Below are 25,832 nucleotides of genomic sequence, written 5' to 3'. Positions count from 1 at the left end.
AGAAGATATCTTGATGACTGTTGGTTGTTGTGGAGAGCAGACATAGAATTCCTATGGAATTTTTGGAATATCTGAATGGCAACATATATGGGGTATTGAATTTAAGTTGACCTATTCTAGATTTGAAATAACATTCTTGGATGTCCTAGTTAAAAGAACAGACTTGGACACTCTAGAGAGTGAAATATTTAGGAAATTTCCTCAATTCAATACCTTATTACATGCTACAAGTTTCCACCCACAACATGTCCTCAAGAATATCCCAAAGTCACAATTTCTTTGTGTTAAAAGGATCTGTTCCAGTTCTTCCACATACGACCATTATAGAAGAGATCTTATGTCCAGGTTTAAAAGTAGGGGTTATCAAGGGAGTGACATCACTAGGGCCAACCGATTTGCGAATCGGCAAGTTAGATCTGAGTTATTATCATATCGGGTTCGCGATTCTCAAAAATCACAAATACTCAGATTAGATACAACTTATGGGCGAAATACAGTTGGCTTTATGAACATCATTCGTAATCATTGGCATTTATTAAGATCTGATGATGTTCTGAATAGTTATATAGGAGATCGGTGTCATTATTCATTTCGTAAACGGTGGTCTTTGGGATCCCTATTTAGTCACTATAAGAGAGTTTATGAAAAGGGCTTATGTTCAACTACTCAAATCAGTTTGTTTGGCCAATCAGTTTTGGGTTTGTTATCCATGTGGTCATTGTACCTATTGTCCTAGGGTGTTAAAATCCCAGACCTTTTCTTCACATATTTGTCCACAGGTTTATAATGTTTTATGTTTTGCTAATTGTAGTACTTCTGGGTTATTTATTTGGCCCAATGTAATTGTCGAGCATTTTATGTTGGACAAACGTCCTGTCCTTTCAAGGTAAGGATAGGGGAACACCTGAGTGATATTAAGAATAAAAAGGGTTCCAGTTCTTTGTATAAGCATATTTCTAAACATCCTATGGGAATTTTTTGTTTTATGGTTATTGATCATATTAGGTTTCCGAAGAAACAATCCCATGTTTTACTAGAAATTCTTACTAACAAAGAAAAAATGTGGATCATCAAATTGGGGGCTCTTTTTTTCCCCGGGCTTGAATGATCACTTTTGAAGCATCCCTATTTAAATTATGTATTCATATTTATTTTTGGGTTGTATGTAGACAATTGCATCTGTTTGTGGATTGTCAGCTCTGTATTTTTGTATACGCTAGAGGGTGCTCCATGTCTGCAAGAGACAAATAAGAGAAAGGAGATAGCATGTTAGGTATAACCATTTTTTGCATCATGTTTGTTTGCTGAAGAAGGCTGTGGCCGAAACCAGTACAACCATGTTGGTGTACTGTGACAATTGTCTTGTGTAATAAATTTTTGGATATGCCACACGAGTTGGGTGCTGGCTTTTTCTTTTTGGAAAGATTTATTAGGGCACCTTCTACAAGCTGTAACTGCCAGGAACTTCAACTGAACTCCATATAAAAGGTGGTTAGAACTCCAAAAGCTTCAGAGGTTCTTGCCACCGAAGTGCACTCCTGCAGGCTTCATAGACTTGACTGTCTGCTAGCGATCCTCCAAGGCTGGGAAAAACTTTCTAGTGTTGATTTTTTTTTTTTTTTTAGGAAAACTATACTTTTTCTGAAATACTAATATTTGGTGCTTGGAAACTTTTGTATGGAACCATCATTCTTCATGAGGGTATTTTACTATACAGTGAATGCTTGTAGATGAGCAGCCTTAGTTTTTTCCCTACTTTTTCATACCCGACTGTGGCTAAGCATCTTAGTCCCTGTGATTGCTTGCCTAGTATTTTTATGTTCATATGATCCAGATAGCAGCTTTTTCTGGTATTCTTAAGAACAAAATGCACGCGATTGATATGTTTAATATATTGTAGGTTATCGACTATGCAATAGCAAGACGAATCATTGATCTGCATTCAAGACTTGAGGACTCTGTTGAACGAAAATATTCTTTAGAAGATATTCAAAGATACTTGATGTTTGCACGACAGTTTCAGCCTAAGGTATAGTATCCTGCTGTAATTTGCAGTGCTGAAAACTAAACTTTGCACTGAATCCTCCTTTTCTTTTCAGAGAGACATGCAATGTATTTAACTACTTTAGCAGCTCACCTAATATAGGTATTTAGCACTGATGTATATAGTAAAGATAGTAGTTAGCCTCTCTCAGAAGAATGGCGCATGGGTAGAGCAGTGGTTGTGGATATCAAGAGATGCGAGTCTTTCCCACTGTTTGTAAGGGAGGTTGTACCAGCATATTGCTTGATGATCTAGTCATTGATTGCCTTTTAGCAAAACAGAGGTTGTGACAGATGCAGGGCAGGGTATAGAGCTGTGCATTTTATTTAATGCCTTACTTACTGGTATTGTATTGATATCAGAGATAAAATATAGTTGGGGAAAAATAACAGAATAGGTTCAAAGCAGTGCAGTATATACCACCCTCTTTCTCTGTTGCTAAAAACTGTGCTTGCCTCATCAGTTATGTCTTGAGCAAAATCATGTTTGTACATTACCATCACAGTAGTTTTCTGTCCTCTCCCGTTAAGAACTTGTAAGGTGATTGGACAAGTGCCATAGCACAGAAGGAAGAATTGCAGAAATGTGTTAATACATAGCAATAACTTGAATTAAAGGAATTGCATGCAGTATGTGTAATATTAACCCAAAGTAGATCTCATCTGAATTTTGTTGTTTTCTAAGGTAATGAGCAGCCTTTTAAAGTCGAGATTTTTTTGCCCTAGGAGAATGTTTATAGGATCTCAGTTCTTTGCAATTTGGCTCATTTAGTAATTTAATCAGAACCATGGCAAGTTGTATATTCTGTACTAAAGCAAACACAAAGTTGGATCCAGCAACATGTGAACTAGGCAGTCACTTAGGACACACTGGCCAGGGGCTGCAACAAACAATTGCATTTCTTTAAGAAAGTAACAGAGTGTAGCCTTAGAAGTGTGTGGGATACATGCAGACTGTATCCACAGTAGTAGTAGGTGTGGGTGTGTGTATCTGTGTGAAATATCCTAGTTAGGGATGGCAGGTTGGTTTAACTCATTCAGGCTCAAACCCTATACCTTTTAATACAGAACCCTAGGGCCTGAATCCTCTATATCAACTGCCAAATTGTCATTAGCAAGGACTGTTGAGCGTCTGTGCATTTTTGAAAGGACTGTTGAGCGTCTGTGCATTTTTGAAAGGACTGTTGAGCGTCTGTGCATTTTTGAAAGGACTGTTGAGCGTCTGTGCATTTTTGAAAGGACTGTTGAGCGTCTGTGCATTTTTGAAAGGACTGTTGAGCGTCTGTGCATTTTTGAAAGGACTGTTGAGCGTCTGTGCATTTTTGAAAGGACTGTTGAGCGTCTGTGCATTTTTGAAAGGACTGTTGAGCGTCTGTGCATTTTTGAAAGGACTGTTGAGCGTCTGTGCATTTTTGAAAGGACTGTTGAGCGTCTGTGCATTTTTGAAAGGACTGTTGAGCGTCTGTGCATTTTTGAAAGGACTGTTGAGCGTCTGTGCATTTTGAAAGGACTGTTGAGCGTCTGTGCATTTTGAAAGGACTGTTGAGCGTCTGTGCATTTTTGAAAGGACTGTTGAGCGTCTGTGCATTTTTGAAAGGACTGTTGAGCGTCTGTGCATTTTTGAATGGACTGTTGAGCGTCTGTGCATTTTTGAAAGGACTGTTACTCATGCTACGGAGTGTCTGTGCATTTTTGAAAGGACTGTTACTCATGCTACGTTTTTCAGTGTTTAACTGTTTTGTATAGCAAATAGCCGTCAGTGTTTATGCTATAAAATTATAAAGCAGTGTTAGTAGCACAACAGATAGCATACCCTGGTGTAGAAGGTTGTGGGTTCTACTCCCACACGATGTACATGGAGTGCTGATATTGAAGTGCCTCTTTAAGGGGGGGGTGAGAGTACTGCATTCCTGAGTATGTCCTCCTCTTGATGAGATGTGCAGTAACTATGAACCTGTTGCCTATCTGACAGCCATTCCCTATCGCAATATTACCAGCTTATCAATTTTTTCCAAATTTAACATGGGAAGTTTGTTCAAGGGCAACAGGCACTGAATTTGTACTTGAAACATTGAAATGTAAAGTTGTGTGCAAGCATCAACCTCTTCATTTGTTATAGATATCTTTAATGTGGAATTAGTCAGATGACATTTGTTTCAGCTGAGATTGTGTATATTAATTGATACTTGTGGATTGTAATGACAAAAGCTTGAGTGGCCCTCTGTGGTTGAAATGTTCTGTAATGGGTAATGTTGCCCTTATTTGTTCATACATTTTGTTCCATTGATTACTGGAAGTGTTCAAACCTACAAATATAAAACATGGTCTAATAAGTGGTGCTGTATTGTACAAGGAATATAATTTAATACAATCAGGATGGTGCATCAAAGAACACGTATGTATGCATGGTCCAAAAAAGTGTGTGCAAGGAGCCTATGGTTTGAAAACAGCCCAAAGGTAAATTTAATCCACCACTGGCCAGATGCATTTTCTTTGAATGTGGGTTTCGGTGCCATTTTAATGAAAGCGAGTTTCAAGAACAGAGAAGCTTACTGTTCATGTTAAGTGTGCTCTCATTGTGAAGACAGTATTGTTTTGTTTAGAAAATGGCTATTAGTGTTTGAGCTATAAAATTTGAAATAAGTTTTAAATATCTCTAATCATTGAAGTTAAAAAGAAAATAGTATGCACACTGACCGGTTTAAATGGTGTTTATAGTAATTGGAGAGAAATTAATTAATGGAACACTGGAATGGCTGGTGGGGGTGCAACTGTGGGGGGGCCCTGATCCATTACCCTGCCTTGGGCCCCTCTTTACCATGATCTGGCACTTAGAATGCACCTAAAATGCATCAGGTTTACTTTCTTGTCTTCTTGTGGCTTTAACTGCGTCATTTTCATCGCTAGAGGAGCTTAAATTATGAAGCTGTAAATGGAACATATAGTGTGTTTTGGAATAGTTACTGGTGCACGAGTCATTGATCAGGCCATACTATTATAGAATAATTTGCTTACTGAGGTAAAAAGGTGTACACAACTGATGACCGTTTCAGAATCGATTGCAGAAGACACATTGTATAGTTAGAGGTCTGCATAACAATAAATTGTAATGTTTGACTTTAACCATTTAATATTCTTTTCCAGCTAGAATTCCTTCAAGTAGTGGCATATTTCATATAAGAAAGACACAAGGTTATCCTTCATACCGCATACCTCAGTACTTAAATATGAAAGCACCTTATATATTCCACGTTGTTCTGTATTCCTTTCAATTCTTCTCGCCATTTCAGAGTATTGTGGTGCTGTGGTAGCGTTGTCGCCTCACAGTAAGACGTCCTGTTCGATTCTCAGCTAGAGCGTCTTCTGGGTGGAGACATACGTGAATGGGCGTACCTTCGTTGAAGGTTGTGCATCAGGGCCGGCAACTCGGCACATAAAAATCTACTGCCAATCATTAGCGGACCGGAGTTCCGCTGTGGCGACCCCTAACCGGGAAAAGCCGAAAGACACAACAACACTTACGACAGAATGATTTTCCACTGAATAGTGCTTTTATTTTTTTCATAATTCACTGAATAGTGCTTTAATTTTTATTTTTTTCGTACTTCATCTTGTACCCGTTTCCAATGTTGTTTCTCAGTATCATTTGTTGAAATAAGCAAGGATTTTTTGGGCTATGGTAAAAATCTCTATGTATTTGTGGTAGCAAATACCAACTAAAGACTTCATGTGCAGTGCTTGTTTTGCCAAGAGCCCTACTCACAACATTGAAGTCTGTTTAAGTAGGCTGTTGAGTTAAAGATCACGTGCTAACAGCTGAATCAAAAGTGCATGCTATACGTTTGTTTCAGTCATTTATGACGGTCTCCCTCACCATTAGAAAACTGCTGTACAGCATCTGCCCAGTTACACTAAAAATAGAACATTGTTTATAAAAGCTCCAACATCACACACATGTTCCCAAACATGCGAGCATTGCCAGAAGTGTTCAGGACATGGGCTATACTGACATTGGTGAGTGGAAGGATGGTCAGGAGGCAGAAAAACAAGTAGAAGTTTGTGAAAGTTTAAGCTTTTTGCATTTTACAGCCAAAACGTGCCATTTGAAAGCACTGCAGCATGCTAATCACTGATTTTGATATACACTGACTTGATATACACTTACCTCCATCCTCTCCCACTGCCTATCCAAGAAAGAGTCAGTAGACAACACAACAAAATTCTAAGTATCGGCAGGCTATACTGCTACATCTTTGGATGACATTTTATTGGCTGTAATTCTCCCCTCACTGCAATATTGCAATGCATAACTAAACTCCTTCCTCCACTGGATGTGTTGCTGATCAGCTAGGCAAGTATTGTACATAGTTTGTAGATATTTGGAAGTCCCCCTACATGTCTGCACCAGCTTCACTTTCTCCAGTGTTGGGGTGAAAATGTTACATTCATTGATATCAGCAATGAGATGCATGTCCCAGAAGCAGGCTGATGTGCATGAGGGCTTTGGTAGCAGTGCTGCAGTTTATTAAAATCTATTTTTGGTCGTCAGTGCTTGTTTTCAACAAGCAATAAATGTTTTGGCAATCAGAACACCCAAAGAATAAAACCTGTTGCAGGTTACTTACTCCAGGGTACATCATGTGATTTCATATGGTCTTTAAGTCTTTGAATTATTTTTTGACAAAAACAAAAAAAATCTCTTAAGGGACTTGGTTGTGCTAGTTACTGAAAAAAGGATGCAAATCATCCATTACAACTAAATCTATCAAAACGAGGAAAAATTATTCATGTACAGACTTTGGTCTCTTCGGTACTTCTGAAGTAGGTATACTTTGCCTTTCCCTTGTCTAGTAGTTGGTATTCTGTTTCGTTGATGCTGCTATTTTCTGATTTTTGGCACCATTGATGAACACTATTAACTTTGTTTGCATGGTTACAAACCTGTTGTATAAATGTAGCACCTACGTAAAGTTATTTTGGTAGTGATGGAGGTAGCTGAACCAGACTGTTCTGGTACAGGAGAATACAGTTTCTAAGATCCTTAAGGTTCAATCTTCCCATACCAGAGACCAATATCCCTAGTACTTGTAGGCAACTTCAGCTACAAGAGAACTTTGTAGAGGTAGTGTAGAAGAGAGATCTGTTCCTATGGTGACCAATGCAAGCCTCACTTCAGACTTGAGCAAAGTGCTCTCTCTCTTCCTCAGTAACAGAGGTCCCAGAAAATAGTGAGGATCCACTCTCCCTCCCCCTCCTCCTCTAGGAAAGTAGATATTCTTACACAAACACACACATGCTCATGTGTGTGTCATACAATTCTCAACAAATATTCCCTAGTAAATACTATCTAGGTGGTTTTTGGAATGCTGTTGTACAGCATGGCAGTGTGTACAGTAGCTAACCCAAGCTCTTTAGAACTATCATTAATAATCAGATTAGGCATTTTTTTTTAAAAAGGGTCAGTCTTGAAGGCATGACACTCTCTACCATAATATCTACTGTCCATATATAGGCTCTGTTTTAGATCCTGCAGCTGAAACAATTGGTCTAAATGGAGGTGCAGTTAAACTCTTTTGTTGTGCAAATGAAACCCCCAACTCTGGGTATTTCAAATCAGTATTAATGGAAAAATCAGACTGATTCTATTATATAATAAAGGTCTGTTTTACTGAGGCACTTATTAGATAATACAGAACAATGGCATTTGCATATTTTGTTAGCTCCATTGTTACCAAATGCCCACCTTTATCTGCCTTACATCATGGAGAGTACTTCTCACATCTGCTGCACTATAATACGCCAAGTCATACATTTGAAATAACCAATATGTAGCTTTGTATGATGCTCCTTTTCACTGGTTTACAGCAAGGTAAAGAATATTCACGGACTGTCATCCTTCATTTATTAATGAATCCCATCCAAAAACTGTACCACGTAGTCTAGATGTTAAATAAATATTTTCTGACTAGCTTTTTTCTTCTGAAACAAACCTGATCTCTACTATTTCACAAAATATGCGTAATAGCATAATATCAATCAGTACAAAAAAGTCCTCTGTGACCTGTCTTCTACAGTTTTTCTGCCTCTTTATCTGTCTCTCTCTTCCTATCCACACACAATGTCCATCTCAAGTGTCGTTGGAGCTGCAATTTTTCCACATTAGTATTTTTTTTTTTTTTTTTATTAAGATTCCTTTTTTTACCCATTTGGAAGTAAAGGGTGTACTTTCCATTCTAGGCACAGCAGGATATTTGGGCACGGCATTTAATCTCAGTAACTTAACTCCTGACAGAGATTATGCCTGCTAGAAAGCTTTCAGTAATTGCAAAACCTATGTTGGTCCAATAAAAGGTATTACATCGCTCATGTGTTTCAGTATCTGTTATCCCTTCACAGTACTTTTGAATTATTTTTGACATTGTTCCCAGTTGTTGGGCTAACAGATTGACAGGCCACTGACAGTTGTCTATATGGGTCCACTTCTAAATCTTGGAGCCCATAATACCGAAGTTCAAGTTCTCTATACGAGAATACTGACAACACATAATTACAAACTGCTCAAGTTTCCCTGGGCAAGTAAACACTAGTCCAACACTGAACAAAAACACACCGGCTGATGGGCTGCACCCCCTACTCCCTCCTAACTATATATACGCCAACTCCAGGATCGCACTACAGTGGGGAAAAAGGCCATATTTTTACATGCTGGGCAAGCATTTACTTGCCCAGGGAAACTTGAGCTGTTTGTGTTGTCTGTATTCTCATCTTGAGAATTTGAAAGTCCTTCTTATCAGCACCGAGATTTAGAAGTGGACCCATATATAATATGTATGTATAGGCGTGTGTGTGTAATAAATATATATTTTTATTGAGCTTTTTCCATTAGAAAGTACACACACACACACACACACACACACACACACACACAATTCTTTGAGTTTTATTGTGTATGTGGTACCTTTTAGGCAGGCTATGGGTGGGTTCATTGATCTGCGTTTTTTTCATCCAATGAATTTGAACTGTTTGAGTATACAAGGAAGTGATGTAAAGAACATAGTTTCTGATGAAGTTTAATACTTTATTAAACAAAAGCACTTGCCAGTTATTTTATCAGTGTTTTTATCGCTTAATAAAAGGATTTTATTGTTCCACTGCTTCCTTCAATCATTCTGGGAATATTGTTGGAGTGTGTCTGGGAGACTAGTTCACCACACTTATATAAATATATATAATCATGTAAGCATGTGCATGGAGTAAAACAGAAATTCACCAAAAAGTAGAATTCCAGCACTAAAGCTGTGCCTGGTCATTTACTCCGATATGTTCACGGCACAGCATAAAACAAGAAAATAAGCAGCAAACCACAGTTTCCCTACTTGTATGGCTTCTTCAGTGCAAAATCGAACACTGATATAAGGTAACAAGTTTACAGCACCACATGTTCCAAACCAAACCTCCCTTCAGTTAAACAGACCCTTATTCATTTGTTTTAAACTTGGAATTGCCTTGACATAGTAAGGTCTTGCTGAGTCTAATTATGGTGGCTGCCAAGAAAACAATTACTAAAAAATGATGTTATAGTAGTGAATATAGTAACCAATGAAACTACTGGCCATTGAGATCTTTAGAAAAGGTTGGGAGCAAATTGCGTTAAAGTGGTAATTGTGGGAATAATACTTGCAGAATAATGCTTTGGAGGAAAAACGTTCAAGGAAAGGCAGGAACTTGAATGATTTATGTAATGCTTGATTGTAAGGACTATATAGATGATTGATGTTTCCTGCTGAAAATGTCAATATGGTTTTTCATTTATATAAATGTATGATTGCCTATGTCATAAATAATTCAATAAAGATCTTCTTTTAAAAAGTCCTAGATTAAATAGTGATATCTACAAATTGTATTTTAAAGAAAATGTAATATATTCAAACAATTAAATTGCATTCAAGAACTAAATTGCACTTAAAGCAATGTGTATTGCAGAAAGTAAATAGAGAAACCTTGTCATCTGCTGGAGAAAGGAACAGAAAGGAGAAAATGCTTACACCCAAAAATACCTACATCAAAGTATATAGCATTACATAAAGCAAAGTTTCCACATAAAATAAGTTCCATCATTTGATAAAGCCAGTACCAGAGTTGCATAACATTATATGAAATTTGTTGTATAAACAAACCTAAAAAATAAAACTTAAAGTAACAGTAGTATATATTACAAATAAAAAAAAGAACATCTTCATCTGATGGACAAAAGAAAAAAAAACATGCATCCTATTCAAGCATATAGCAAATCAAAACGATGAGGCAAGCATAATAAACTTCAGGTAAGTTAACTTTTACTAATGGAATAATATACAAAGTATGTCATTATGTCAAATTATGTAAAATGTTTAAAAAAACTGAAGGATGAGATTATATTGAGATTAAATAAATTCATTTAAACCTTGTGCATCTAGTGCATCCAAATTAACAATCCAAGCTTGCGCCTTTCTGTTAAGAATTTTATTCCTAACGGATTTCTGAGTATTTTGGGTGTCCACTTTCATTTCCATAAAGAGAAGACCAGCTACGTTGTTTATAGAGGGTTCTTCTATCCATACTACACCTGATGTCACTCAAATGCAGGGAGATATGTTTTTCCCTTGGGCAGGTAGTCTGCCCTACATAGAAAGCACTGCATAAACATGTATCTATGTATACGATCTGTTCTGTACAGAGTGTAATCATATTCTGAATTTCAAACATTTTGCTTGTATTGGTGGATGTAATAGGCTTTTGTCCTACATGTGCATGCAGAAAAAACAATTCTTCATGAAAAATAACCTCTTGGGCCAAGACCACAAGTCCCCTATTTTGTGTGATGTCTGACAAGTTTGAAAGGTGAAAAAATGTTTGCTAAACTATGCCTTATTTTTATTAAAAAAACTGATATATCTGCTTATATATCTGCTGATATATATAATTCTGTTAAAATATTTCAGTGCATAATGGATTTTATTTTAAATGTAGTTCCATATGTTAATATAAGGACCTTGGCCTCATTTTATTGACTTCATGACCACTCAAAAAAAACCTTGCTCCTTTGGTTATAATTTACCATTTATATTGGTATTAATTTTACTTTAATTGGATACCCTTGTAAGAGCCTGAGAGTGATTGACTGGTGGCAGAGTGGGTTACCTTGTGGTCTATGCAGAAGGTGTGTACAGCTAGTAAATCTGTACCAGCCTTTCTCAGGAGTGTGTGTATGTGAGAAAATCAAATACACAAGTGTGGATGTGACCGCTACTTGGAACTGGGACACAGTGCTCTAAAGTGAGTCGTGTTTTGGGGTCTGGAGAGATGGAGAGTCCAGTTGCAAGCCTGGAGCATGTTCCCTACGTGCTCTTGGGGGAAACTGCTTTATGCAGAGAGATGCATCTGAAAATACTGTGTAAATTCATTTTGGTTAGTGAAGTATCTCACCAGTGTCATTGGTGAGGATTGAGGCTCCTTGATTACTGCCCCAGAGTAGAGGCATCACATATTGGTGTTAGAGCACTGGGATGATGATTGAACTTCAGTAGCCTGTGGGCAGTTATCACTGAAGGTATGTGCTCTCAATAGGCACAAGGTAAACATTGAATTTTATTTTCACAGCAGATTTATTTATTCTTGTTTAGTTTAGTCAGGGAAAGCCGCTAAAGATGTCAGCAGAGGGTTATGGTAAGCTGACAAAGGTGTGTGAAGCCAAAGGACTAGTGCATGCTAACTGGACTAAAGAGGAAATTATTTCAGCTTTAATAACAGCTATAGCATGGTCCAGGGGCCAGGAGGACAACCAGTTTGGTGGTGGGGGATGTGCAGTCTTCAGAAACTGGGAAAGTTCACCTTTTTGTCAGAGGACTTAGAATCTGTCTGGAGTTTTTCTTGAACTGGAGGGTGAAGAAAAGAAGTGGCGACAACATGAGAGGGAGATGTTGACTGTCATGGAGATAATGGGGAAGGGAATAACCAGACCCCAGAAGCAATAAAGATTTTCTTCCACAATTTGCAGAGGGGGATGACTTTCAAATATACAAATAAAACTGTCAAAGGGTATGTAAACAGTATAATGTTGACAAAGAGGTCTGCGTACAATTCCTGACCCCCTTACTCCATGGTAAAGCTGTAACTGCGGTTTCTAAATTGTTTGATGCTGATTAAACTATGAGAGTGAAACTATGTTTATTGACCTGTTATAAGTCAACACCTGAAGCTTAGGTGGGTGAGTGGGTATCAGGTCACCACTTTTGAAAGACTGGCAGACCTTTTGGAGAGGGGACAAGCCTGTAGTACTTTGCCTGAGGACACGAGAATCTGGTTGGCAGAGTGTAACTCTGCAGATGAGCTGGGAAGAGAAGGGGATCTCTACTTGGCAAGCAGGGTATCACTGCATGAGAAGGGGATACCCAGTGATGCACATGGATATAAGGAAACCTATGCTGGGCAGCCTAAAGCACCCCAATGGAATATCAGTAACAGGGAAGCCACTAATTCAGGTACACGGTCAGGATCATGGGTTAGATGTTTTAAATGTAACCAGAGGGGCCATGTAGCATACAAATGTCCACTGAAGCAAGTTATGAAGAAAAGGTGAGCGAGCCAGAAAGTGGGAATAACGGCATGTCAGTATGTTGTCTGGAGACAACAGGGCTACCAAAGTATCACTGGACTTTGTATCTTATCAGTGTATGGAAGACAGGCCACTGCTAAGAGAGAGAGAATCTCTGCCACTGCTAAGAGCAAGACATCCTCTGACATAACTTGTGAATCTTGCAATGGCTAAAGAGGAGCAGTACTTGCTTGAACAGTCCACTCCAATTAGAGCTTTTGGAAGAATCCCATTCCAAATACCTTTGGCCAGGATTCACCTTGACTGGGAGGGTGGACATGGAAGCAGGCAGGTAGCTGTGTTTGAGGAGATTCATGATGAGTGGGAGGAGGGTGTGTGAATCCCCCAAGTAGTTTGTTGTGACATGTGTCCTAAATGTCAGTACAAGGCTTGGGGAGCTCATGGGCTTGGCCCAGGAGAACCTAGCAGGAGCCCAAGAGCAGAAAAAGATATGGTATGACAGGAATACTCGAGAGTATGCTGTTGGACAGTAGGTTATGGTGCTTATTTCTGTCGGACACTAAGCTGCAGGTAGCTTGGGAGGAACCCTTCAAAGTGGTAAGGAAGGTCAGTGATAACATGGTGAACCTGCTAGGCAGGAGCACAAACTGTACCATGTTAACATGATGAAGCCTTACCATGACAGAGAGGCCCTAGTACTGAGTATTTGCAGCAGATGGCAGGATGGATCTGAGGGTGCTCTGGTGACTGAGCTCCTCAGAGAGGCTTGGACTGACATCTCTGTGGAAGAGGTAGAAATATCCCAACAGCTGTTCCCCTACTCAGGTTTGAGAAATTTGAGCAGTGTTGCAGGAGTTTGGAAGCATGTTCACTGGGAAACCTGGGTGTACCCACCTGGTGCAGCACCATGTAGATCCAGAATGCCAAAGGCCTATCAAGCAGTGAGTCAGACTCTGAGGGAGGAGAGACAGGAAATGTTGGAACTGGGGGTAATCCAGGAGGCCAGCAGTCCATGGGCCTCCCCAGCGATGCTGGTACCAAAACAAGACAGCAGTATCAGATTCTGCATGGACTACAGAAAACTGAACAGTCACACAGTCATGCTTACCCCATGCCTGGGACAGATGAAGCCTTAGAGCAGCTGGTAGGGCTAAGTAATCTGACCAAGGGCTACTGGCAGGTGCCCTTGACTCCCATCACTAAAGAAAGGTCAGCCTTTATGACTCCTTTCATATTGTACGAGTTCACAAAGATGCCCTTTGGAATGAAAAATGCCCCATCAACCTTCTAGCGGATGGTAGATCATAATGATGCCCTTGTTTACCTGGATGAATTTGACATATACAGCCATTCCTGGTAAGAATACCTTCAGCATATCAGGGTGATCCTGTGTAGACTGAAAAGGGCAAGGTTGACCATTAAGCCTAGTAAGTGCCAGGTGGGTATGGCAGAGGTCTCTTACCTGGGACATAGAGTGGGTAGTGGTAAGATTAGGCCAGAGCCTGCTGAAGTGGAAGCCATTTAGGCATGTCCTGCCCCTGTTACTAAAAAACAGGCGAGGGCATTCTTAAGGACAACAGGGTACTACAGAAAGTTTGTCCCCAATTATAGTACTATAGCTGCTCCCTTCACAGGCTTGACAAGGAAAAACAAGCCAAATACGGTAGTATGGACCACAGCATGTGAGCAGGCATTCCAGAAGCTTAAAGGAGCTTTGGGAGGACACCCTATGTTAGCCAGTCCAGATTACAGCAAAGAATTTGTTGTACAAGTGGATGCTTCAAACCATGGGGTGGGAGCTGTACTCTGCCAAGTTTCCTCAGAGGGAGAAGAGCACCTAGCTGTACATCTCAGCCATAGACTCCACCCCAGGGAGGTATGTTATGCAGCTGTAGAAAAAGAATGTCTAGCCATAGTGTGGGCACTGCAGAAACTTGGGCCTTATCTGTATGGAAGGAAATTCACTGTGGTTACAGACTACAATCCCTTAACATGGCTACACAGTCTGCCAACGAAATGCCAAGTTAAGTGAACCCTAGGGGTTGCAAGCATAGGACAGTACAGCATCATAGTGGAGTCAGCAATGCCAATGCAGATGGACTCTCAAGATAAGATATGGGTTAATGTGTTCCCAGACAGGCCCATTTCTCTCGAGCAACATTTTTCTAGGGTCACTTGAAAAACTAGTTTGAGTTTTCAAAGGGGAGGAGAGATATGACGATGTGAGGTATTGCCATCTGTGCCAGGGTGGAGTTTTGTAAATAGTCATTTGACTATCACACTGACTTGTACAGATGCTTGTGGTTTTACATGAGCAACAGTGTTATTACAACTGATTAAATGTTTAAACAGAATTCTGGAAGGGAAGAGTAGAGGTTTTTGAAACTGTTCCATAGCTTTAAGCTACTCCAACAGATATTAGCAAAGCTCTATGTGAATTGTAGAGAGTCAGGTGATCGACTACGATGTCATTCTATAACCAGCACTGAGAGGATGGAACTCGCACAGCAGCTTTTTGTTTTGTTTTCTTTGGATCCTGATATAAAGATGTAGGACAGTTTGGTTTTAGTTTGAAGCTCATCACCTTGCCTTGTGAAAGTAAAAATCTCAGCATCTAATCTTGCCTTGCTGTATTAATTAAGTTAGCTAGGGAACAGTTATATTTTAGATGGCCAGGAAATACAGTGAGATTAGTTGCCTATTGTTTTTCTGCATCTGTCCAACTGTATGTTTTTTATTTCTCCTGTGATTGAAACTGTGGTATTTATTGTACTTAGATATTCAGTAATCTTATGTTTTCTATTATTTATTAAATATTTTTATAACTTTCATTGCGGCTAGTCTCTTAGTTTTTACATCTTGAGAGTACTTGTGTTTATTTTAGTTATGCAATGGCCACTCCGAAAAGTTTTACTGCTTTGGTTGCACACAACCATGTACATTAGTATTGATTTCACTCAGAATAACTGAATACCCTTGTAACAGTCTGAGTGTGGTTGGCAGGTGGCAGTGTTACCTTATAGTCCTGGCAGAAAGGGGTACAGCTAGTAAATCTATACTAGCCTTTCCCAGGACAGTGTGTGTGTGAAAATCAAATATCCAGGTGTGGGTGTGTCAGCTACTTGGCACTAAGACACAGTGCTCCAAAGTGAGTCTTGTTTGGGATCTGGAGAGACAGAAGTCTAGTCCCAGGCCTTGAGTGTGTTCCCTGTATGCTCTTGGGGGGGAAACTGTGCTTGATGCAGAGAGCTACATCTGAAAATACTGTGTAAATTTATTCCTGTTCTTAGTGACAGCCTCTCACTGGTGTCAGTAGTGAGGATATAGGCTCCTTCATTACAGCCCAGAGTAGAGAGGCTGGCACAGTATGATTGGTGTAATAGTTTTTCAGTCAAATGTGACTCCGCAAAATGAGTGTGCAGTCAGATGTGTTCAGTGAAAACGACCACACACATACATACGCACCCACACACACACTTTTTACTAGGATTCAAGGTGGATTAGTCCACTGATTTGGATGTGAAATATTGTAAATAGTGGGTGTTATGTAGTGTGCATGTGTATGTATGTGATCATTAATAATGGGCGTAAACTGTTTGAGGAAAGTCCAGATGAACTGTGGAGTCAACCAGACAAGGAGAGTAGATTAGGGGCATCAAATACAGGCCTACAGGATTGAGCTCACCTGTAGACTGTAATCATAATCTGTGCTAAATTGTCTCACAATGGCACTTAAGTAATATGAAATGATGGTTTTGTAAAAAATATTGCATCTCATACACAGATTTTCAACAGCTTCCCAGATTTCAATTTATCATGAATGATAATTAATTTGTCATTTTAGTAAACAGTACCCTTTATTTCAATCTTTTTCACAGTGTGTGAAATCTGTAAAGACAAAATCTTGATCCTTAACGTATTGACTTTTTTGTCTGTAACCGACCATGATTTTTGCTGCTCATGTTTTTTAAACAAGAATCTTAATCAGTTGTGAAATGGGCAATCATACATTTATATAAATGAAAACAAATCATATTGACAATCTTAATTACAAGCATTATAAACCACAAACCATATTAACATAATTTTGGTTGCAAACATTATACATCACTTAGTCTACCCAAGCATGGTCAAACATTACATGGCTCATTCATATCCTGCCGTCTTAAACCTCATTCCTCCCCTGTATGTATTGTCCTCACAATTCCCATAATTTTTTCTGTGTAATTTGCTCAAACCCTTTTATAAATATCCCAATTCCAGTTGTTTTATCTGTTACTATACTAATTTTAGTACAGCTGGTTTAGACCAAGTTCCATTTTCTAGTAAATTCTTTTTGTAGCAACCACTGTAATTAGACTCAGCAAGGCCCTACTATGTTTAGGCAATTCTGATCCTGTATCATAGCTCAGAAAAATAATTTCCCTAGATGCACCAATTTGCTCACCCAGTATCTCTGATAGAGTAGTCCACAGGGAATATTTAGTCTGCCAACTCATTACATTCTCAGCAAACATGTTCCCAATTACCTCTTTCTTCATCATACCTCCAACATTAGTTCTCTAACTGAGGAAAAAATCTCTGGAATCTACTTGGGGTGGGGTATAAAAATACCTATGTAAACATTTCCAAGCAAAACTCTTAAATCTGGATTTTGTTGCATATTTAGGTGACATACATATATCCCCCCATTGTTTCTTTGTGAAATGCTTATCCAATCTTTCTTCCCAATCCTTTCTAACCTCCTCTGATTCTTACAGTTATCATGCAACATTTTATATGCTGTACTTATTTATTCCTTTTTAACAGCAGCTTCTGGTCCAGATTTTTCTAAAATTTCTACCAGTGCTGGTCTTTTGTTTAGTCCCCCCCCCCCCCATTTCTTTCTCTGCCTGTACACTGATATCAGCCTTTGATAGGGAAGGCAATCTCTAACCTGCAGTCCAAATAAATTCTTGGCATTTTCCCATTCTTTTCCCTCTGTTTTGAGATACATTGACACCACAATCTTTTCATGTTGGATCATTCCAAATTGCTTAATGTAAAACTGCTTGAACAAAGTGATGCTTTGGATAACTATTTGGTTATTTTTTCTGAAATAAACTTGTAATACTTTCATTAGACAGGGGAAGACAGAAGTGTGTTCATTTCTTGATCTGATTTTAAATTAATTTCAACAGTCTGTATCTGCTTTAGCAAAGGTCTTTAAACCTGCATTAGTGATTCCAGCATATAAACAGCAAAAATGCAGTGCAAGTAAGTGCTCTAACTGTTAAGCCTGGTTTAATTTTTGTGTACAGAGGTTATGTCAGGCTAGTTCAGAACTTGTCTTTGCAATGGGGTAATTCCAAGCCAGTAAGCTCAGAACAAAGGGTCTAATTGTTTTTTCCTTCTCACCTACACTGTTGTAGTTGGCTTATTAAACCCAATGTATTTGCTGTTGTTTTAGTTAATTTGACAACATAATGTCCTCCCTCCTTCTCCCTATTTATTGGCTGCTGTCAGTAAGCACAAGTATTTTGCAAAGTCCCCTTAAACTACTCACCAAGCTAAAAGACTTGATATTAAGTGTACTGATACAGTTTGCACTGATTTTAGTATCAAATGTGTGTTTTTTTCTGTAATCAGTTTACTGGTTCTTGCTGGTGGTAGGTTCCCAGGCTAATTGTTTACAATGAAATTTAAATACTCAGTAACAAGTCCACCTAAATGTTGTTCTAAAACCGAACTCCAAGCAGCAGTTATAGCTGCACCCAGAGTCGTTCCTGTCTGTAGCATGTACCAGCACAACTTCTCTAGCCAGCCTGATTGAGATGGTATAAATATTGTCTCATGCTGTCTGATTATCTATTACTCCCAGTATAATCTCTGTGTGTGAGAGATGTACATATAATATCCTTGGAGGCAAAAATCTCACAAGGTAAACTCATGACACCAAAATCGTTTGCAGTACACTGCACATCACACCTCTCCAAGGCCATCAATATAATGTCCATCATATGCTGAGGTTCTAAAGATCAACTTGCCTAAACCCCAAAGACCTCCAAAATGCACCACAGGCAGAAAGCACACAGGGAGTCCCAAAGTCATACTTGCTGAGCCTGTAAGGCAGGCATTGGCCCAACCAAACTTTTTGTTATGGACAACTCCATCATAACACGTGCCTTTTACCAGGCTGAGCAAGGAAAGGGTGACTGTTGAGTGCATGCGTGAGCTGATGGACCACGGTACCAGACAAGCAACTTAAGTCCTTGAACAACGAGTACCAGAATGACTCTGTCATAGTTCATACTGGTGTCACTGACTTGAGGTGTTACCTCCCTGGACTTGGAGCCATGAGTTTTCACTGTGTCCAAGGCAGGTATGCACCTAGCATTGAGCAGCATTCTCCCTTCTCCAAGGATGATGCTATATCATCAGCAAAAAATAGAATTTAGTAATTGGCTTAGTTTTTGGTGTCGTTCAAAGGGGGTCCAAATATTTGTCAGCCTGGGTGAGTATGATTGACAAACTACACTGCTTTGCCAGGGATGGCCTGCATCTGTCCTCACTAGGGTTTGGATTATTGGCAAAGACATTGTCCACTCCCATAGTGCCTTTATAAGCCATGCCAACCTGATAAACCTACCAATAAAATAACGATAACGAGCAAAGGAAAATATGAAAGTGTTGCTGATCAATGCTAGGAGCGAACAAGAAACTACACTCTACAAGCCCTTCTTACCCTGGAAAACCTTGATGTCTTGTAGTGACTGAGATGTTGTTCAAGATAATGGAGTGCACTTCAGCTGTATAGAGCTATAACACCTTCCACACGTTTAGCCCAGCTACTGAGCAGGTGGAGAAGAAAAGTTTATTTGTCTCAATCTACATCTAAAAGACTTGCATCAAGGCTGGTAAAGCAGCAAGATGCTCTAGAGCTCCTTCATGTCCAAATAACCATCAGAAAGTTCCCGTACCATATATTTGCTAGCTATAGAACTCCCTCTATGGCAAAAGAAAGCCACAACACCTGTCTACAGGAACCAGAATCACTTAGTATTAAACCCAATGCCATTTTCCTAGACCATCTACCGAGACTGAGAAGCCAACATCACAGCTAGTGTGCAAGCACAGATATTACTGGATTTTAATGCAAATGCCCTGGAACTATTAGAGTACCCACTAGGGGGAATAACATCTTGGTTTTGTCCTTGCTAATATGGGAACATCTTACACCATCCCTTGTGTATCTTCATCACTTTTTGGGTCTGAACATAAAGCAGTCTCCTTTGAAATAAAACTGAAACCAGAGATGCCTTCCACTCAAGGTACCTTTAGAAATTTTCTTTAAGACAAACTACCGACTCCTAAATGATGTATTGGCATCTTCAAATCCCCACCAAAACCAGCTAGCGCCACTGACTGCACAAAAATGTGCACTGCCACACTATACCAGCATGTAAACAACTGCATAGATGCAGCAGTACCCTGTAGGAACATGTGCAGTGCAAGCCCCAACAGCAAACCTACATGGTAGAACATACCGACAAGCTTTATAATAAAAGGAAAAGAATTTTGACCAAAAGTAAGAAAAGTAATTCCCCAAGTGTCAGAGCCTTTGTTACTGAAATAACTCCGGAATTTAAAATCCATCAAAGCCAAGTTTGAGTCTAAAATAGCTACCCAAGCCATAGACAATCACAAGGCATTTTTTAGTTATGATCGTAAACTTTGAAGTACAACACAACAATGAGCTGAGCTAATTGTGAACGATATTGCCTACACTGAGGCTGAAGATATACTGAACCTACAAGCTGATAAATTTACCTCTATCCTTACCCCCCTCCTTATGTCCCACAAGATATACCTGAAACAGACTCGCCTCCAGCTATCACACAAGACCAAGTCCTATCAAGAGCTAAAAATACTGCACTGATGGGTCCTGACAGTATCCTTGGATGCATCTTAAATAGCATGAAGCACAATTTAGCCACACCTGTTCTGGCTTGGCATCCATGCAGGTTTTGTTCCAAGTGAATGGAGAACCACTACAGTCATTCCCCCTGCATGAGAGGAAGACTTCACAGACACAGGCAATTATAGTCACACCAGTCTGACGACCCTCGTCGGCAAAGCCATAAAAAGATTAATCCTGGAATTAGGACATGGAGAACCTCCAAACATTGGGCTAGTCTCTTTGGATTTTAAAAGGGCATGTCATGCTTACTCAAACTGGTGACCTTTTTTGAAAAGGTCACCAAAGCAATGGATGAAGGTAAAACAGTACACATCCTATACCTTGACCCGGTCAAAGCTTTTGACACAATTTCCCACTCAGGCATAGTAAACAACCTAAATACACTGAGATTAAACCTCTGTCACTCGATGGGATGCAGATAATCCAAAACAGGGAAGCTGCTTCCAGAGAGACCAGTCACCAGTGGAGTCCCCCAGGGTCCTGTGCTGGAACCTGTTCTGTTTGGGCATCTACTTTTGTGAAATAAGCCAACACCAAAAGGGTCTGGCTAACTGTTTGCTGATGACTGCAAGCTAGGAGCAGTCATTGAATCTCCAAATGACTTGGCCATCCCAAAGGAAGGTTTGTCTCAAATAACTGGTGCCAAAATCATTGACTGAAATGCCAACAATTGCATTATATCATTTGGGAAATCCTCCCTCCCTAGGGGACTCTACCATATTGACAATGTGCACCTTAGAGTTGACCTAGTTTGAGATTTGGGAACTTATGTGGACAGTGACCTAGCTTTTGACCAGCATATCTGTTGTAATAGTCATATATTGCATAGTGTTAGAAAAATATGTAATAGTAATATGCATGCTTAGTGCATTTAGTGCATTCAAGATTTAAAAGGGTTAATACATTTATTCTGTTCATACTGCATGAATCTGCACAGCCATTAGAAACTTAACAAGAAGCATTCTGTTTTCTGCTAATGTCACCAAATAACAAGAAGTAATTCATTTCTGCTAATGTCATGAAAATTAACAAAGGGATATTGATTTCTGCTTATGCCATGAGAAAACATGCAGCTGCTAGAAGCCATTGATAAAGAAAACAATAGATGCTTGAAAGTTTAAACTGTAGTCAGCATTACTTGTACTGAAGCTAGAAATGTACCATGAATCTAGGTAAAATGTAACACATGTATTAGAACAGTACAATAGAAGAATTGAAATGCTGAAATGGACTGACATTAACCCAAGGCCAGGTTGTTTTTCTCAAAATGTTTTTGCAGAATGACAGATATTTTAACTTGGTCAGCAATAAGTCTAACAATATTTTCTGTAGAACATACAGAAAGCTGTGTCTAACTACGTCAGCAATAGAATGTAACATTTTCTATGTGACAGGAAGAGAACTGTATAAGTATAACCTACTAGTCATTAATCATTTAGACAAACCCTGTGCATACATGCTTTGTCTCCTTGCTGCAAGTAATAAAGGGTGCCTTGCTTGAACCTAACGTGAATTGGTCTTTGAAGATTTTTCCTTTGACAGATTGGTCCTTCGGACCGGAACCCTCTCTTCACCTCTGATCAAGACGGGCCAGGTGGTTGAAACCGTACGGGGAAGAAACCATATCAGTTCTTCTTATCTGAAAAGCCCTCCGACTGAATTGTCGTTCAAAAGAGGCCAGCCACTTTCTGATCTGCGACTGAAGGATGGGTCTCTGCGAATTGGTGATCAATCACGTGGGCTCAGGTAAGGTGAATCTACTTTTTCTGTTTTAGATCCGGGACTAGATATGTGTTGTTTTTGTTGGACTGTATTTTTCTTACTAGTCAGGGACAAAAAAGATTACTGTCTTGTCATAGATCAGGAGAAACAGAATAAGTAGGCAGTCATTCTGAAGAGACTATAACAAAATCTGTGGTACCACGTTAAAAAATTAAGAGAAGTTACGTAACAATCAAAGGGTAGAACAAAATGGGTAATAATTGCACAAAAAGACCCCAAAATCCGCCATTAACAGAAGACGCAAAAGCATGCAGTCGCAGCGCGCCAACAATATTAAATATTATTCAAAATGAGTTAATAAGTACGAATTTGGAAAATTAGAAAAATCCTCGCTTATCAAACTTTTCAAACATCTCAAAACCGATTCCAAAGGTCGGGTAAAAAAGCGACGTAAATTAGGAATTCCTCAGGCACACAGATGGATTGAGGAAGTAAACCGTAGGGAACAAAAGAACAAGAATTCAAAAGCAATGTTTTTAGACCAGGAGGACAATAACTTAGTAATAATATCAGCACCTCCGCCTCCCTTACTGGAATATGAAGCAAGTGAACAGGTTAGTCCACCCCCACAATATCCTGTGGTCACTGAAGATAGAGGCATTATGAAAATAAAACCGTATATTAGAGATCCCATCGAGACCAGGTCTCGAACAAAGGCAGGTAACTCAAATGAAGGCATCGAGTTATGGCAAACTGTTAAGAATTCACAATCTAAGTGAAGGAGAAGAAATATGTCCACTTATAGAAGTACCCAACCCTCAGGCAGGTCAGGACAATCAGGACCCAACTATTTTAGTGTATAGACCTTGGATTCCGGAAGACATCCGGAAAGCCACTGAGGGAATTCCCCATCCAAAAGTTAATTTTAGAAAATTCTCTGAAGATTTATAAGGAATGAGGCTGAGTTATAACTTAAATGGAGAAGAGGTAGAAAAAGTAGTTAGACAAATTGTAGGGCCAGATTGGCATATGATTAGTGGGAACTAGAATCCCCATGACGCTGCACAAAGACCCCTCCCACATAGCAGCGCAGAATTAGACACCAGAGTAAAAGGTCTTACAGACAGCATCTTTGAAAAATGGAAACCTAGGGCAGACTGGACTTGCATTAATCAATGCATCCAACAAGAAGGTGAAACTATTGACCGGTATTATGCCAGACTATTAGTGTTTTAATAACCACTGTGGAATGCAGGTTCCTGAAGATCAAACACAAGATTCCCCATATGAACAGCAGTTAAAGAATGCATTTTTAAAGGGCAGTATTGCACCTATAAGCAGTTTTATTACAAAACACATGGTAGATCATCGTACAAGTAGGTTACAGTCATTACTTGAATATGCTAGGCATGCCAAAAGACATTTTAATAGCAAAAAAGAAAAAGAAAGCTCAAATATTTTCTGTGGAAGATGGAGCAGAAGTTTATGTACTACAGTCTGGGGAAAAAAGGCAAGAAAAATGCACAGGGAAACAAACAATCTGATCAACGATCAGAGGACTTTGAAGGGCGAAAGAAAAGGGGTGTGTTTTAAATGCGGTAAAAAGGGACACTTGGCAAAGGATTGCAGGAAAAATAAGGCAACAACGGAAGATTAGGGTGAAGGACTGACTATATGGTAGTCAGGAATCACTAGAAGGGGCTAGCAAAGACGGGACAAATGAGAATGTGATAGAGGGAGTAGAGGAAGTGCAGGAAGTAAGTGACAATGAAGAAGATGAAATATTAGACCTAGCTTTATTGAGCTTGGAGGTCTATTTAGCAGACACAAAACCAGAAGTTACACTCTTGGTAGAAGGGAGGGAAGTCAAATTCTTGTGCGACTCAGGGGCATCACGAACCCTGATACATCCCTCCAAACTGCCAGAAAACAGAGACACCTGATTACATACTGATCAAAGCAGCTAATGGACAGCTATATCGGGAGCCTCTCTCCCGTGACATTGCAATAAATGATCCAGTTTCAGGATTGACACAAAAAAGCAAAATTGTTGTTTCTGCAAAATGCCCAGTAAACCTCTTGGGCAGAGACCTCATGCAGCTATTTGGTGTAGCAGTAGTCCCAACCATGCAGGGTATGGAAGCACAGCGACAAATTGATACCTTTGCAGTGCAATCGGAGGGTGAAATGTTTTATTGGTACATCCAGGACTTGGTTATGACTGGTCCAGGGACTGTAACCGAAGAGTTAATGAATGTAGCTGTCAGCAAGTTCCCCTCCCTTGACATTGATCAGCAACACCTGTTGCACTGTACCCTGTATTATTGTAATACACCAGGACCTGATAAGGAGTATGAGCAAGAATTGTTTAAGAATCATGCAAATAGAGTGATATTGCGTAACCTGTACTGGGACACCAGAAGGGTAGCCAGCTGTTCATTGCCCCAGGAGTTCTTTGCACTTTATAAATCTAATCTATTACCACGTTAGCTTAACCAAAAACAGAAATACAGAATGGGCAGACCTAGGAAAAAAATTCACGAGATGGGAGAAACAGAACTAGAACTGTCAGAACAGGGAATACAAATACAGAAGTTGAATTGGATAACTCAGACCAACCCAGCTGTGCACTTAGTCTGGTGAGGGCAGCTGATTGACACTCCTGTTAAAGGAGGAAGAAAATGCCTTACAAAATATACCAGAGACTCTCTGGTCAACAGGAAAGTCAGATGTAGGACTTATTCATACAGCAGGACCAGTTACTATCACACCAAAGTCAGCATTTAGACCACAAGAGAGACAGTATCCCTTAAGAAAAGATGCAAAGGCAGGGATAAAGCCTATTATAGCAGCCTTACTTGAAGGAGGGATACTAATAGAATCTCTCAATTGACCATGTAACACACCCTTATTTCCAGTCAAAAAAGCAAATGGAGAATGGCGTATGGTCCAAGATTTACAAGCTGTAAATGATGCAGTAATACCAAGGGCACCCACAGTGCCAGACCCACACACCCTGTTGAATGATTTAAAACCTCAACAGAAGTATTTTTCTGTGGTAGACATTAGCCATGCATTCTTTTTCATACAGATACACCGTGACAGCCAGTATTGGTTTGCATTCACATTTCAGGGGAAAAGGTATACATATACATGACTACCACAGGGATATTGTGAAAGTCAACAATATTCTCCCAAGAAATGGCAAGCAACTTGGCGGGATTCACCCCACCAAGAGGCAGTCACATTTTACTTTATGTTGATGACATCTTGCTGGCAGCCCCCACCCAGCAGGATTGTAGAGAAGATACCATAGCACTTATACAATTCTTAGCCGCTGAAGGACATAAGGTAAATAAAAGTAAACTGCAGCTTTGGAAAAAACAAGTTAAATACCTGGGATATGTAATAGCCAAGGAAGGCAGAACATTAGATGAGGACAGAAACATAGCAATTTTGCAAGCACCAAAACCCACTACCAAGAAGGAAATGATGTCCTTCCTGGGTACAACT

General features: G+C 39.5%; 1 protein-coding gene across 3 annotated transcripts in view; it reads left to right on the top strand.

Moving 5' to 3' along the window:
- LOC122796327 (maternal DNA replication licensing factor mcm6-like) overlaps positions 1-25,832 on the top strand; it is a 501,477-nt gene that overhangs the window by 339,816 nt on the left and 135,829 nt on the right. For all 3 annotated transcript variants that reach the window (XM_044064723.1, XM_044064721.1, XM_044064724.1), the window contains exon 12: positions 1,901-2,029. In XM_044064723.1, coding sequence (XP_043920658.1) covers positions 1,901-2,029 — 129 coding nt within the window. The remainder of the gene's footprint in view (positions 1-1,900; positions 2,030-25,832) is intronic.

This window comes from Protopterus annectens, chromosome 3.part0, assembly GCF_019279795.1.
Source record: "Protopterus annectens isolate FY-2018-M chromosome 3.part0, PAN1.0, whole genome shotgun sequence".
In the NCBI taxonomy this organism is placed as follows: Eukaryota; Metazoa; Chordata; order Ceratodontiformes; family Protopteridae; genus Protopterus; species Protopterus annectens.
The sequence above is the reverse complement of the archived record's forward strand: the minus strand, read 5'-3'. Positions and strand labels throughout refer to the sequence as shown.